Source organism: Silene latifolia, chromosome 5 (genome assembly GCF_048544455.1).
Source record: "Silene latifolia isolate original U9 population chromosome 5, ASM4854445v1, whole genome shotgun sequence".
Taxonomy (NCBI): Eukaryota; Viridiplantae; Streptophyta; class Magnoliopsida; order Caryophyllales; family Caryophyllaceae; genus Silene; species Silene latifolia.
Window position 1 is genome coordinate 79,595,473 of NC_133530.1, and position 15,960 is coordinate 79,611,432.

At 37.3% G+C, this 15,960-nt stretch overlaps 1 protein-coding gene across 2 annotated transcripts; it reads right to left on the bottom strand.

Annotated features, from left to right (window-relative positions):
- Positions 1–41: 41 nt before the first annotated feature.
- LOC141657611 (beta-galactosidase 10-like) lies at positions 42–7,700 on the bottom strand. Of its 2 annotated transcripts, none has more exons than XM_074464897.1 (20): positions 7,321–7,700; positions 6,728–6,823; positions 6,503–6,615; positions 5,868–5,934; positions 5,617–5,709; positions 5,225–5,368; positions 4,905–4,993; positions 4,631–4,736; positions 4,339–4,423; positions 4,080–4,198; positions 3,367–3,531; positions 2,834–3,042; positions 2,508–2,614; positions 2,178–2,275; positions 1,815–1,922; positions 1,510–1,620; positions 1,185–1,396; positions 734–1,070; positions 203–368; positions 42–120 (listed from the first exon to the last, which is right to left on the bottom strand). In XM_074464897.1, exons 1-19 carry the CDS (start codon positions 7,492–7,494, stop codon positions 258–260), a joined length of 2,544 nt encoding a protein of 847 aa, XP_074320998.1. In that variant the 5' UTR covers positions 7,495–7,700; the 3' UTR covers positions 42–120; positions 203–257. The 2 variants fall into 2 exon arrangements, with proteins under 2 accessions (XP_074320998.1, XP_074320999.1); XM_074464898.1 differs by having other exon boundaries at positions 6,728–7,033; positions 7,089–7,672.
- Positions 7,701–15,960: the final 8,260 nt, after the last annotated feature.

A 15,960-nucleotide genomic window follows, 5' to 3' on the forward strand; every position in this document is an offset into this window, starting at 1 on the left:
AATTGTAGAAACACTTTTTTTATTTTCATTTGCTGCAAACGTATCATAAAATCCAAAAGGATGGACCGAGTATCTTATTATGTATCTTTCTGAATTCTTTTACATGTTTATACGAAGTATCTTATAATATATACCCACCCTCTCTTACACTCTTAAATAGGAGTACAGGAAGTCGGTGGCTAGCTAATACGTGTAGAGTGACAGTAGACTATCTACATCAAATAGAAGTGCACCTCAGATTGGCTCAGAGGCACAGATCAGCCGCAAACTGCTTCGACAGCAAGTCTTCTGACCGTATTGGGGCAAAAAGCTTGGTTGAAGTTGTCATTTGTCAGTTTAATGTCGCATTCACTTTTGTTTAAGCAGATCTGCAAAACCAACAGTTGTATTGCAAATGAGCAGCTCTCCATTCACTAGCTAAGTGACTCCAGGCTTGCGGAATTAGAACTGAACATAATAATAACCTTAAGATGATGTGAAACCCAAACGGGCTAAATCCGGCCTCTAGTCAGGCCTAAATCCAAACTGAAACAACCCAATCCGTAATAATCCAGTTCAAAATTACCTGACTAAAAATGACCAATTTGAAAATTGAAATTACATCTGAACTGGTCTAAGTAACAAGTGACAAAAGACTTTAATAAGCGCGGCCTGAAAGGACCCAAGCTATAGCTAAAAGAGTGAAGCTGGAGTCTTGGCCTATAAAAAGTTTCATGAAAGGAGCTAATTTTACCTTTTCCACAACGGAAACAGAGTTGGGATCATGGCAATCTCCTCTAGTGTAGGACCCACAGGCACCTGAAGGGTCCCCAAAGCTGGCAAACTTGATGGAAGAAATGAGAGTGCTGCCAGGGCAACTTAGCCTTGCGGTTAGGCTTACATCATTAGGCTCATTTACCGGACTAGTCCAGGATAAAGCTGAGAGAGATGGATGATCCTCGGACACAAAACTACAAATGCTGGAAACTTTCCTCTTAGAAAATCTAATCTGAGTTGGATCTCCACCTCTTTCTTCAAAGATTACCAGTACATTGCCTGATGGCTTGAACCAAGACCTCGGAATGTGATACCTGCACCACAGACAATAAATGTTACTTTTAATCTCCTCCATGTATCATGATCATGCATAAAAATCTTAACTTGACGATAAAGATGGGAAAAAACAGAATCATAACATGTTTTACCATCTCTGTGTTGGCTCCCCACATCCTGTGCTGCACTTCTTTTGTGAAAACTCTCCTCGGTAATCACAATGATCGACGCAGCTATCATACTTGGAACTGTTGATTGGCCAATACCTTCCGATTTGTTCCCCGTTTAACCAAGCTAAGCCTTTCCACATATGTATCATATCTAGCCCAATAGGCTCATTGTTAGACGGAGCGTCCACCAGTACCTACCAAGTTCAAGCGACAGAAGATTAACCATCAGACGGGAAAATGAGCCCAGGAAAAAGTAATAAGAAAAAATGACAGGCAAATTCTGAAACCAGAGATCGCATAGCTCTACCTTGTACCATGTAAGTGGCTGTTGCTTTGGTGGTTCCATGGTTGATATCCAGTTAGAACTTTTGAGACCATCACCCTTGTACAAATTTAAGTGCTCCCCTTGTAGCCCAATCTGAGAAATTGGGTAAACAAAGCGATGTCAAAATAATATTTCATAGAAACTTTCGCGTCAAACACTTCTGATATGCATCAGTAGTCCACACCCAACCAGCAGACAACTTTTGTGTTTCGAAGTCTGCAATCAATGATGCAGATGGAATATTCATGCTTAATTTTGTAGTGGAGGTGGAAGAACATAGTAGTAACCTTGTAGAACCAGGTAAAGTTAGCCAGATCAAGAGTTCCATTTTTAAGACCTTTGAGTTCAACACTTGTTAAGCCTGCTCCTACCCATTCGTATAGCGTCCCTGCACTCTGACAGTGACGTGTTTATTTAGCATTAAATAGCAAACTATAAAGATTGATCACGCGCAATTTCTTGTTTTGTTTAGTAAAAAAAAAAAAAAAAGTTCTGATAAAGCTTTTAAATTTAATTGCAATATAAAATGTATAACCTTACAGTAGTATCTTGAAGGCTACTGACTACTGTTGATGAGAGGGTAAGGAGTCGGACATGTAACAGCGAAAAATCAAAAGGCGCATACATGGTTGAAGATGAAGGCAACTTACTGTGAGGCCAACAGTCATGCTAAGAAGAGTGATTTCATTTATTCCAGCCTTCAGTGAAATAGGGATTTCAGCTGTGAAATCAGTTCCAGATGGGCTACCTGGATATATATCAGAGTTTTTGAATAAGATCCTCAAAGAGATGCATATTCAACTCACAGTCTCACTAGCAAAGAAGCGCTATCATAGAAAGTTTAATCGAAAACAAGCGAATTTGGAAAAACGATGACACATTTTATGTCAGTTCAGGCCTGCTTCCATAGTACATGCAGAATCTCGTTACTGATTAGACAAAAATATGAAGATGAGATGATTCATATAATCATATCTAACCTTGAAGCTCCTGATTCACAAAAACATGGAGAGCATGACCCTTTGATTTCACTGAAAGCACTTGGCTACTGTTGTTTTCTAAGATTTCATTGCTGTCGAGATACAAGCTGCAATTCAGAATGAAAAATTTAGAATCGTTCTCGCCTTGCGAGCTGACATGGAAATATTATTATCACTTTGTTGTGAGCTGGAATCTACAAATGGCGAAACACGAAATAATTGATTGTCTAGTATGAAGTTGAAGAGAAATGAAACACGTTTTATAATCAAACGTACGATTTTAAGAAACGGAATATGCAATTGGCTTTGTGCCAGTAAAAAACAACCTTGTTGTGACCCACAGGTAGTCAGTTGTATCTTTGGTTGTGTTTATATGATCAACGAAGCCAGTAATGTTGAAGTCGGGCTCACCCCAAATCCCGGGTTTTTCCACAAACACTTCCCATTGAAGATTTTTCAAGTCTCGATTATCTGATGAAGCTGATTGCTGCAGTTCCTCCGACACCATGTCAATTACAGAAGATTGTGATCCAACCTAATAAAAGATGGGCACCTCGTAAATTCTTTGCTAAAGAAGACAAAAAGTACACAACCTAAAGCGGTTGTTTACTTATTCCGAAGCAGAAACTCTGGAAGACATTTTCCCCTACAGAAATGCTAGCTAATGAATTACCTTAAAAAGGATTTCAACAAGCTACACACACACTTGCTGGTCGAAATAGGTAATTAATGTAGCCACATTTACTTCTTATAATGTTTGGCAAGAAAAATGCAGAACAATTACAGAATATTTAAGCGTAGTACCTTCCCGTAAAAATTTTTTTCAGTGACACAAGGATCCTCAGATCCAGAAACTAACCTTTGCAGAGTTAAATTCCACGTTTTTGCAGTCGGGCAAAATGCTGACAGACCAAGCTGGTAGATTGTAAGTCATATTTCTGAATTGCACTATTCTATCAGTTTTGTTGTCCGAATTAGAAAGAAAGGCAGCACATGATCCAGAAGTCTCTGTATATACATCAGCCTGCATAGCACATTAAACGAAGAATCAGACAAACACAACTCAAAGGTATCTGAAAACAGACAAACACAGGATCATAAGCCCAGGTTCAGAAGCTAATAAGGTCAAGCTATCGGCTGTTTGAAGATGTGGAGATATAAAGAGAAGTAGAACAATACCATTGCATTAAACGAGTAAGGGGGTTGGATGTTATTGTCTGCAACTTTACTATTTATATGGAAAACACGATGAGACTGTTTTTGAAGGACATATAGTAAAAATTGCATCGAGAATTGCTACAAGCACTGTTTGGTGAGCCGTTTGCACATTTTGCTATATTCCGTTATGATCCGCATGCAAAGAACAATGAAAAGGAAAAAAAATACCCTAATAAGGAAAAACTCAAAATTGCCTCAATATGGCACTGATTTGAAAGATAGTGCCACGGCGACAAACACAGCCAGATTAATTGAGTTCAACCCCACAGTTTCGTTATAAAATTCGTTAAATGTAGTATATATCTGACATAATACCAGAATAAAAACTCAATACTTAAGAAGGAAAATAGTCACCTCTAGCAGAGGACCGAGAGACAGACTAGTCCTCTCGCCGTTAAGCAGAGCCTTCTCACACAGCTTTATTGCTCCATGTAGCTCTTTAAGATGTCCCCACTTAGGAAACCTTGCCAGGCCTGAAAGACAGAAAGAAAGCAGTCGTTATAATACTATGTACATCTTGTAAGTTGTTATCTTCAGCTAACAACGGATTAAGAAGAATATGGAGGATTAAGAAAGCAGAAGATTATAACTTTCACACAAACACATTAATTACCATATTCATCAATAGGTGCATCATAATCATAACTTGTTGTAACGTAATCACCTGCTGTGCGTCCAAAGTTTGTTCCTCCATGATACTGCGTCAAGAAAATAACGTACAACATGGGGTATAATAGACAAAATCTTAATGCAACTTTTAATCTACTCTTTTCTCATCCTTTTCTTGTTATGTCCTGCAATCCCACTCTTTACTATGGGCAATTAGCAGCAGCAGAAGCTCTTTTTTGGTAATACTGTGAACTCGTAGAAAAAAACAATTACTAAAAAACATCAGTTTAATTTACCACGTAATAGTTGTGTACACTACCACCCTTCTGAAAAAAACGAGCAACCGCGTAGGCAATATCTTCAGCAGGCCTATGAGGAGTTGGCGATCCAAATGATTTGAACCTAAAACAACAAAGGTCGAAGTTCCATCCCATTATTACAACTTAAATTAGGGCGCGTAGAATTCTCCATCTCCCAAGTGTTTAAAAATGTTCATGTTCAACTCCATTAAACAAGTGCCGCAATAAAAAAACAAAATGAATTATTCATTCAAATAAACTAAATAGTTACCAGCCAGGCCAGTTCTCTGTCCAAATTTTCGGCGATTTTGCAGAAACAGGAGTGAAATCATGGCAATAGAACGCGTTACAAGTATTAATCTGCAAAGTAAATAGCTCTCATTGAGTTATCTATAGTCCCTCGATACTGTAAGCATATCAAATGAAAATTTCAAAGAAAGTTATTGCTAAAAGAAAAAACAAATATTGAAGCTCTTGTTCTCTTTTGAAAAGAGCAGTTGGCATATGGCAAGGTGGCATGATCTTTGAACAAGTGCACTAGCAATGAGAAAGTGCAGGCGGAGTCTATATTAACCAGCTTAAAATTCTCACCACAGGATCAGGAGTATCCCATTGCTGGCACATAATCCAAGGCACGCCTATGTTTTTAGAAAGAGCCATTTTGGCGCACCACTGAGCATATCTTTTCCCTCCATCTCCATATGCTTTTTCATAGTTTCCATACTCATTTTCTATCTGTAAATTGATAGTATGTAAGTATGAGGCCGTATGACTGACAACATGATATTGAGATAGTATGGCACCAATGACGAAATAAAGGGGATGATGTTTTTTTCTGAAGTTTATTAATATTGAATCAGTTTTTCTTCTGTTGCTAATTTGAATAAATTCAGCACTAAAGTAATAATCTAGAAAGGTTAACGTTTAAGTTGTGACGCTGATGATGTCACGTTGAATGATTAGCATATCTAGTTGGTATGCACCTGAGCCAAGATGATTGGACCTCCTTGAGAAGCAAAAAGCTTTTCTTCCTTCAATAAGTTCACTATATATGTAGTGAACTTCTCCATGTAATACTGCAAAACCAATCACTTGCTGAGTGTTCAATAATAATCAGACAAAGACACTGGCTACTGAAACTTGATTCTGAATTCTGTAGAAGCTGATCCCGTCGAAATGCATATATTTGTCCATGTTGAATGACCACTGTGTTAAAATATCATCGTTTTAGTACCTTCCATGGCTCATTGTCAGTTCTAAACACAGTTCCTGGCACATAATGCAGCCAAACAGGCACCCCACTGCAGAAAAAACAGCATAATCATCTGTAAGTTTCATATAAACTGTCTGAAGTATTGATTATTGAATTTATGAATACCACACAGAGGTGGCAATAGTGATATTTGAGTCAGTTTTGAATCTAATCATTCCAGGTTTTGCTAGGCTAAGCCAGATTAGGTCCGGTCACTATCTAGTCAAGCGAATTTTAATATCTGGTTGAATCATCAAGTCAGGTTCGAATAGAGTCAATATCAAGTTAAAATCATTATTTTTGGATAATGTGGGAACTGGGAACCATCAGCCGTTAGCTTTGGTTCGCAAGAGAAACCACGCATATAAAGTTAGGCATATTTTTTAAGATGATGACAGGTTCGAAGTCTATAGAAAGCATACAGATTGCTCTTGGAGCTGAATGGACTTGAGACCCTTTGGATTCTCACCCAAGTTTCAACCACAAGACTCTATCGTCATGGGCAAGTCAGGATAATATCATCGGTACATTTGAATAGAGATAATAGAGAAAATATTATACTCATTATTATTGGTATAAGTATGAGTTCAAGTAGTGAGAGCAGCAGCAGTTCATACCCGTAGTTCCACTCTGCTGCAACAAAGGGTCCAATACGGAGTATCATATACATACCAGCTTGGTGTACAATTTTCACAAAGTTGACCAGATCGAATCGTCCTTCAAAATAGAACTGAAAAATTTGCAATCTTTTACTAATACACACTTGAATTATAAACAGTAAACAGAACTTAGTAAAACTGACTAAATAGAGAGCTTGAATTAACATATTATCTTGGACTTACATTGTCCGGAGATAATTCATGGCCATTCCAGAATACATAAGATTCAATCGCATTGACACCACCCTCCTTTGCCAATTGAACTAAACCTGGCCACATCTATCGCTTCCCAAAATCATTCAAATAATCAAATTGACCAACCCAAAAATGACTCAACCCAAAATGATCAAGGCTACTACTAGTAATTTAAGACCAAAAAAAAAAACCATGGTCATAACCTGAAACAGGCCATAAATAACCCGGGTCACCTGACATTGTATCACAGACCCAAAAACAACCGTAACCCAATATGACCCATTAGTAGTGCCACTGAAATGACTCGACCCGAGCCATTTGTAAGTCTACACTCATGTTAACCATGTACACTATTATGCATTCCGCAAAGGAAAATGAGTTTATAGGTAAAAACTACCAAATACGTACGTACATTATATACTAAACTAGTGTTACGAGACAAAAGTTCCAGTCGGGTTCACATTTTCAACACAATAACATACTGACAGCTCGGTCAATCTCCTTCGGAGACTGGAGGCAATGATCAACAATAGAAAAACCTAAGAAAGAAGAATAAATAGAGATTAAAAAGAGAGACTAACAGCAGGAACACTACGAGGGTAATGAATAGAGCCAGAAATAATAAGCTTTCTTTCTCCATTAATGATTATGGACCGACTATCATACGAAACATTATAATCAAACCCTTGTCCATATATTAATTGCAGCAACAATGCCTCCACTAAGACTACCAGTAATTTTGATTTTACCCACATGTTTGTTTGAGTAATAATTGCAGTAGAGATGGAAATGAGAGTTAATTATGCTCAAAGATTGCATTTTTATAGTGTTAAGCAACCTTGTTTTTTTATGAGTATGTGTTTGCAGGGAGAAGAAGAGCATTTAGAAATAATGGGTGGATTTTGCATAGGATTGCAATAATAATGATAATGCAGTTTTTATGTAGTGGAGTATATATATAGATCAAAATGCGATCTTAACGTCCGTAATGAGAAACAAAGTGGAATTTTTGGTTGCAGTAAAGTTTTTATATCTATGGTGTGGTGATTGCTGACATGCTTAAGTTTGTTTACGCGCTAGATTTTCTCATTTACGCACTATCATCATCTTCGGGCATGTAGCTGTAAGATAAACTTTATGATTTTAATAATAAAATCAGTTCCAAGATATAATATAGATTTGAATTAATTTAACCCTAATATAATCAATAGACGAAATAAAGGACTAACCTTGGTCCATGTATTACAGACGCACTCAATACAATAAGAAGTATGTGACGATTGATTCTCCTCCTCAACCCCTTTCCTTTATGTTTCTTGATGATGGAGAAGAAACTGTCTTTGCACCCTTTCACTCTTCTTTTAACGTACGTATGTCTGTGTTTTGTCAGGATGAATTATAATTCGGTATTGTTTTTTCACATACGAATATTACTCTTTCACGTACGTCATTTACAATTTTAACCTTGTCATTTTTACAATTAATTTTTTTTCTCCCTTCCTTAATCTCCTTTCACCACTAAATCACCAACACCCACTTTGTTCACCACCTCCAATCAGTCCGTTCGCCGGCAACCCTCACTTCGGCCGAACTCAGGTCGACCGACCTCGAGCACCCTCCCTCTACGCCGCACTTCCCACCCTCTGCAACTGTCAGTGTTTCCCTTCCCATGCGATTCCCCTCCCCCGGAACCGCCTAATCTCTAGCCGACCACCGGCGTCCCCAGACCCAGCCGATCAACGGCGTCCCACAATCCTGCCGACCACCGTCGTCCCCATCCAGAGCAGACAACCGTTATCCCCCTACAATCGCCATCAACCTAATTGAAGAATTTGAAGAATTATAAACCTAATTATGATTCAAAATATTTACTAAACAATTTTTTATTAATTGCAAACAAATTACTTACTTCATTAATTGAAGAATTTGAAAAGGGTAATCCATCGTTATGTTTGCAGAACAATTTTGTTTTAATTTTAGGGAGAAAGTATATGTAAAACCTAATTTGTTTAGATTTAGAAAAAGGGTATAGTATGGAAACTTTATGAAAAAATGTATGTGAAAGAGTAAACCTCGTATGTGAAAAAGCAACACCCTTATAATTATGATAATTTTTTTACTGTATCCTATCATATATATATATATGAGGGGTTACCTACCTTTTCGCAAAAACAAAACCGTTCCTACCTTTTCGTGAAAGACGACTTATTAGGGTAAGGTAAGAGGGAATAATAATTCCCGGACTTTAATTACATTAGTCGGGACCGATCCATCACGATACCATCTTTTATATTAAAGTCTCGTAATATTAATGTGAACTTAACTTTTATTAAAACCCGAAACACATAGGGCATACGAATATTATTAATTATTCTAACATTCTCCCACTTGACCTTTGTGTTGACTTAATGGTTTAATAACTATAATGTGCACTTTTATGTTAAACTCACTAAATTTCATATCCTTAATCGAAATAGAACTAATTGGATCATGGCGGTCACACGTCATTTACTAATCGACATGATTCCTTCCATGTGTCACAAATCAATTCCAAATCTAGGTAAAACTTTAATTTGAGAAGAACATTAATTCTCACATTTAGTCACATGTAATCTAATAACTGTAATGTATACTTATAATGATTAACATGTCTATTATAACATAAACAATACTATAAGTGACTTCTAGATGTCATATTTATTACAAGCATATTAACTTTATATTAACAAGGCCTTTAATACAACACCCATGCGTTCTACATGGCCAATGAACGCCTTGGGTGGTAATCCTTTAGTTAATGGATTTGCCACCATTTTATCCGTTTTTATATGCTCAAATGACACTCTTTGCTTCTGTACCTCCTCTTTGACCGATAAGAACTTTAATTCCATGTGTTTAACACCCTTGGAGTATTTATCGTTCTTAGAGAAGAAGACGGCTGCAGAATTGTCACAATAAATTCTCAGCGGCTTGGCAATACTATCGACGATTCCAAGTCCCGAGATAAAGTTTCGCAACCACAATGCATGAATAGTTGCCTCAAAGCATGCCACAAATTCGGCTTCCATAGTAGAAGTAGCAATAACAGACTGCTTCCCACTTTTCCATGATACTGCTCCTTCAGCTAAAAGGAACAAGTAGCCAAATGTTGATTTTCTACTATCAACACATCCGACATAATCTGAATCTGAATAACCAATCACCTCAAGATGATCGGATCTCCTATAAGTAAGCATGAGCTCCTTAGTGCCTTGTAAGTACCTAAGGACCTTTTTCGCAGCTTTCCAGTGGTCCATCCCAGGATTACTTTGGTACCGACCCAACATTCCAACAAAGAAAGGCGATATCCTGTCGAGTACATGTCTGAACATAGTTCAAACTCCCAACCACAGATGCATAAGGAATTCTTTCCATTTCTTTTCGTTCCAGCTCATTACGGGGACATTGCATTTTACTAAATTTGTCCTCTTTCTGTATAGGAACTATCCCTACGGAGCATTCATTCATTCTATATCTCTCTAAAACTTTGTCAATGTAAGCTTTCTGAGACAACCCTAACAATCCTTGTGATCTATCGCAGAAAATTTCAATTCCGATCACATAGGATGCCTCACCCATATCTTTCATTTCAAAGTTCTTAGATAGATATTTCTTTACATCATGCAACATGCCTAGATCATTCACAGCAAGTAAAATATCGTCAACATATAAGACTAAAATAACAAATCTGCTCCCACTAATCTTAATGTAGATACACCGATCGACGGAAATCTCTACAAACCCATATGACGTGATGATATTATTAAACTTTAAATACCATTGTCCGGAAGCTTGTTTTAGCCCATATATCGACTTTCTCAGCCTACACACCTTATCTTCATTACCTGGGGACGCAAATCCCTCGGTTTGGTCCATATATACTTCTTCCTCAAGCTCACCGTTTAGAAAAGCGGTCTTTACATCAATTTGGTGAAGCTCTAGATCATAATGAGCTACCAAAGCCAAGACAATTCTTAAAGAATCTTTCTTTGACACCGGAGAGAAAGTTTCTTTATAGTCAATGCCATCTTTCTGAGTGAAACCTTTGGCAACAAGTCGAGCCTTATATCTTTCAATGTTACCTTTAGAGTCCCGTTTGGTCTTATAAACCCATTTCGACCCAACGGCCTTAGAACCCTCAGGTAACACTACTAAGTCCCATACTTTGTTGTCATCCATAGATTTCATCTCCTCTTTCATGGCAATTAACCACTTTTCAGAATTATCACTTTCCATGGCCTTATGGAATGAGACGGGATCCTCACTAATGCTCAAGTCACATTCAACGTTATATGTCTCGTAGTCATCTGGGATGGCTGATCTTCTTTCTCTTATAGATCGCCTTAATTGTTCCTCTGGAACATTGACTACCCTTCTTCGCCTTACAGGTTGTCTTGACTGTTCATGTAACATATTATTCTCCCCTTGAATTGTGACTTGATCATCATTGTTATTGTCATTTTATGGGTCTTGCACTTCATTTCGTTGTTGTCCCATTATGTCATTTGACTGTGACGACACGATTGGTACAACAATTTCTCGTGCAACTTCAGGAGAAGAAACTTCAACCCGAATTTCTTTAATGTCCACTTTTCGTGGTTCAATGCTCCCACTAGTTTGTCCGTTCTCAATGAATCTAGCATTTTCAGTCTCTACTATTCTCATACTGTGATTAGAACAGTAAAATCTATACCCCTTTGACTTTTCAGGATAGCCAATGAAATAACCACTGACTATCCCAAACTCGAAGATGTCTTAAACTTCGTTTCCTTCCCGTCCATAGTTCATAAGGAGTCTTGGGAACTGCTTTACTATTAACGCGGTTTAAAACATAGGTTGCTGTCTTTAATGCATAAATCCATAGTGAAAGAGGTAAAGAACAGTTACTTAACATGCTCCTAACCATTTCCATTAAAGTACGGTTCCGCCTTTCAGTAACACCGTTCTGCTGAGGTGTACCGGGCATTGTATATTATGCACAAATACTCCTACTTTCAAGTAACTTGGAAAATGGACCAGGACATTGTCCATTTTCAGTAAACCTTCCATAAAACTCACCACCCCTATCCGATCTCACAATTTTCACTTTCTTTTCCAGCTGCCTTTCCACCTCATTTATGAATATCTCAAAGACATCTACAGAATGAACCTTTTCATGCAACAAATAAGTGAAATCATACCGCGAGAAATCATCTATAAAAGTGATAAAGTACTTTTCACCACTACAAGATGGAGTGTCAAAAGGTCCACAAATATCGGCGTGTATAATTTCTAAAAGCTGAGAGCTTCTTATAACTGATTTCTTTACTGTATGTTTAGTCTGCTTACCTTTAATGCAGTCTACGCACACATCTAAGTCACTAAAATCCAATTGAGGTAGAATTTCATCTTTTACCAACCTCGTTAACCTTTCTTTGGATATGTGACCTAGCCTTTAATGCCACAAGTAAGCTGATTGTTCATTTAATGCACTACGTTTAATACCTTGACTCTCAACAATAAATAGGGAATCCGAAAATTTAACATCAAGATTGAACCTATAAAGTGAATCAATCAAAGTACCACTATCATAAAAGTATTCATTACGGTACATAGAAAATACACCATGTGCAAACTTGAAATTAAAACCTAAATTATCTAATCTACTTAATGATACAAGATTTCTAGCACAATCGGGTACATAGAGACAATCTGTAAGATCTATATGACAACCAGTGTCTAAGATTAATCTGTAAGTCCCAATGCCCTTAATGCGTGCTTTCATCCTGTTTCCCATGGATTCAAACTGTTGAGCTCCTCTTATGGGCTGGATCATAAGATATCCCTGTTTAATGTGAGAAATATGAGTAGTTGCACCAGAATCTAACCACCAAGTATTACTAGGTACTTCTATAAGATTTGATTCAAAGCAAACAAAACTATAATGTTTACCTTTCTTTTCGAACCATGTCTTCCTTTTAGGACAATCCTTCTTGAAGTGTCCAGGTTTCTTGCAAAAGTGACACTTCTTTTCTTTCTGGATCGCACTTTCAGGTCCTTTAAAGAAAGACTTTTCCTTCTTACCATTCTTACCCTTCTTACTCGGTTTGGCCTTACTGCTGCTGGCACCATCATGACTCACGAAATAAACAGCTTGATCTTTCATCTTCTTTAATCTCCCCTCCTCCTGTATAAGCATGGCTTTTAACTTTTGATAGTTCCATTTATCTTTAATGGTGTTATAGTTCACCTGAAACTGGCCAAACTCATCAGGTAGAGAGTTAATGATGAATTGGACCAAGAAAGTATCACTTACATCCATTCCTAAAGTCTTTAACTTTGCTTCCAGGTTAGACATGTGTGTCACATGATCATGAATCGGTTGAGACCAGTGAAACCTTTTAGTAGTCATCTCACTCATTAAACTACCAACAATTGACTTATCAGCTAAATCCGACTGTGAACACTCCTTTACTTTGAGCATGAATTCCCTTGCTTTCTCTGTTTTAGGCATGGAGGGCTTAATGTTATCAGCCATTGTCATCCTCATGAGGTGTAAACCCAACCTGTTAGATTTCTCCCAAGCCTGATAATGACACTTTTCGGCTTCGGAGCTCTCAAGTGTAATTTTTGTTGGCACCTCATCTGTCAGGATGGAAAAGTCCAAAGCCATTATACCCAGTGTATACTAGATCTTTAAGGCCCACTCATCATAATTAAGCTCATTGAACTTTACAAAAGAGTCAGCAAATGCAAACAAATTTGGAGATGCTGCAATCATTTATACATGTTACCAATTAGTGCTTTGAAAAACTATCATACATATTCAAATAATATTATATAAACTTTTATACATGTATTTAAATGACCTTTGGGCAACACTTAAATACATGTAACCATCATTGATGCTAATGTATACTTTAACAATTAATTATAACACACATGAATCAAATAAGAATACTATCTTTGGATATACATACTATAAGACCCAATTTATGAATAATTAATCCTTTCATATTATCAACTATATTTAATGACTCACCTTTGGGTGATCTCCCAAAATATAGATGACAAAAAACAATAATTGATCAATCAAACTATAATGTCATTTATACATCTCTTTTAATCATGATCAATTGATAACTTTTATTTTTTAAATGTCTAAACAAAATATAACAAGGCCACTTTGGTGACTAACATGTAATATACAAAATAAACATTTAAACTTAATGGTAAATATGTCATCATAATATGTTAATAATTCATAACATGAATTTACCCCATATCTTTAATGTGACTGCTCTTTTTGATTTTATAATTCAATCTTACATATTATCTACAATCCGTAATGATAACAAATACTATAATCATGAATCAAATTATAGTGGGAAAAACAAATTAATATAAGGAACATCATTTCATGGTATTTAATGATCCATAAATTGCATTGCTTATGCATTATGGGATTCGTTTCAACCATTAAATGCAATGTATGAATACTGTATAAATAAAGACACTACAACAAATAAGGTAATTGGCGACCATATAAGGCGACTGAGAACAGTCGCCATTTAGAATAAAGCGACTAAGGCCCGTCGCCCGCACTTCGTAGCAAGGTTTGGTCGCTTTTGGCGACAGCGTTAAATCGCCAAATTTGGCGATCAATTTTTTAAAGCGGGCGATCAAATTGTCGCCAAAATTGGCGATCGTCATTAGTCGCCAATTTAGCGATCGCCATTTGTCGCTTTTTAAATATACACGTCATCTCCATATCCTCCAAAATGGCGACGGGTAATGGTCGCCATTTTGGCGTGAACTTGGTCGCCATTTTGGCGATCGATTTCCGTCGCCAATGGCACTTGTTTTCGTCGCCAACGCCCCTAAAATTAATTCATGATCAGAGACTTAGCGACGGAATGCCGCCGCTAAATGCCCAGATGTCCGTCGCCAAAATTACATGTTTTTTTGCCTAAAAATCGTTTTTGACCTAGCCAAATACGTAAAACCTGCAAATAAACCAACACTTCCAGCAGAGAACACATGGGAAGCCAACACAACCAAACTTGATAAAGAAAATCAAGTTCCATACACACAACTACGAGTTCTACGAGTTTGGTCATCTAACATTATCCGGGAATAACTACGAGTTCTACTACATAACTACGAGTTCTACTACATAACAGGGAAACTTGCTCCCGCTCCACTACCACCTCCATGATTAGGATCTCTAGGATCCTTTGGTTGCGGGCGCCACCCAGTGTTGCAATTGGCGAAGAAGGAGTTCATCCGTTCCATTTCCTCCTTCATCCTCCGAATTTCAAAGATCTCTCTCGGCATCCCGCCTCTCCCTCTCGGCATCCCGCCTCTCCCTCTCGGCTAATTGAGCTTGGAGCACACTCACGACACTTGGGGTATAAGGTTGTTGTTGGGAGGAAATTGACCCTCTTCTTCTTGTAGGAGGGTAGAAAATCTCCTTTGCCGGCAGGCTCCATACACATCTCCTCTTTGGAACCCTCAACAAGATCAAACCATAGCTCATTGTCATCAATTTCCTAGGGTTGTTCTTCCTACGGACAAGGAATTGTTCCTAAAAAATTGATAAAACATTAATGGTTAGAGGTTACTTATCTAAAAATTGATAAAACATATACTTTAAAAAGCTAAGAAATTTTTATTTTTTGACACTTACATATAATTGTTGATCTTTTTCCTTCGCGAAGATCAACTTGCCCTTGCTTGTCTTCTTTGCGTGAGTGTCAACAAAGAGATCAACAATCGTGGGTACCTTACCCTTATTCTTCTTGGTCTTTAGGAAAAAAAACAAGGAAATTGTTACTCAAACATGATAATTAATGAGACTAATTAAATTAGAAGACTATTAAATTAAAAGCTAAGACAAATAACTTACATCTAAGACCACACGATCATGAAAAGATTGAGACCCTCCATAATGAGTAGGCTCAACTTCCGCATCCTTATCTCCTCCTTTCATGTTGATCTTGTTCCGGGCCGATGCTTCCTTGAACTCAGGACTGTTCCGGTACTTGGTATATTCCTCATATGACGAACCCGTAATCAATAAAATAACAATTATTAATTAATATATTTTCAAAATATGTAATGAATTTTAACTAATTACGGGTATTAAAAGAAACTAAATACCTTTCATGAAAGATGGCGCCTTCTTCCTCTTAGACACCTTA

What these genes read in the sequence shown, in the direction of transcription:
- LOC141657611 (XM_074464897.1), bottom strand. Translation starts at nt 7,494, where the DNA reads ATGTGGGTAAAATCAAAATTACTGGTAGTCTTAGTGGAGGCATTGTTG. An exon ending in GCATGACTGTTGGCCTCACA is followed by an intron (nt 1,923 to 2,177) that starts GTAAGTTGCCTT and finishes CGTCACTGTCAG; the next exon opens with AGTGCAGGGACGCTATACGA. An exon ending in ACTTTACCTGGTTCTACAAG is followed by an intron (nt 1,621 to 1,814) that starts GTTACTACTATG and finishes CCAATTTCTCAG; the next exon opens with ATTGGGCTACAAGGGGAGCA.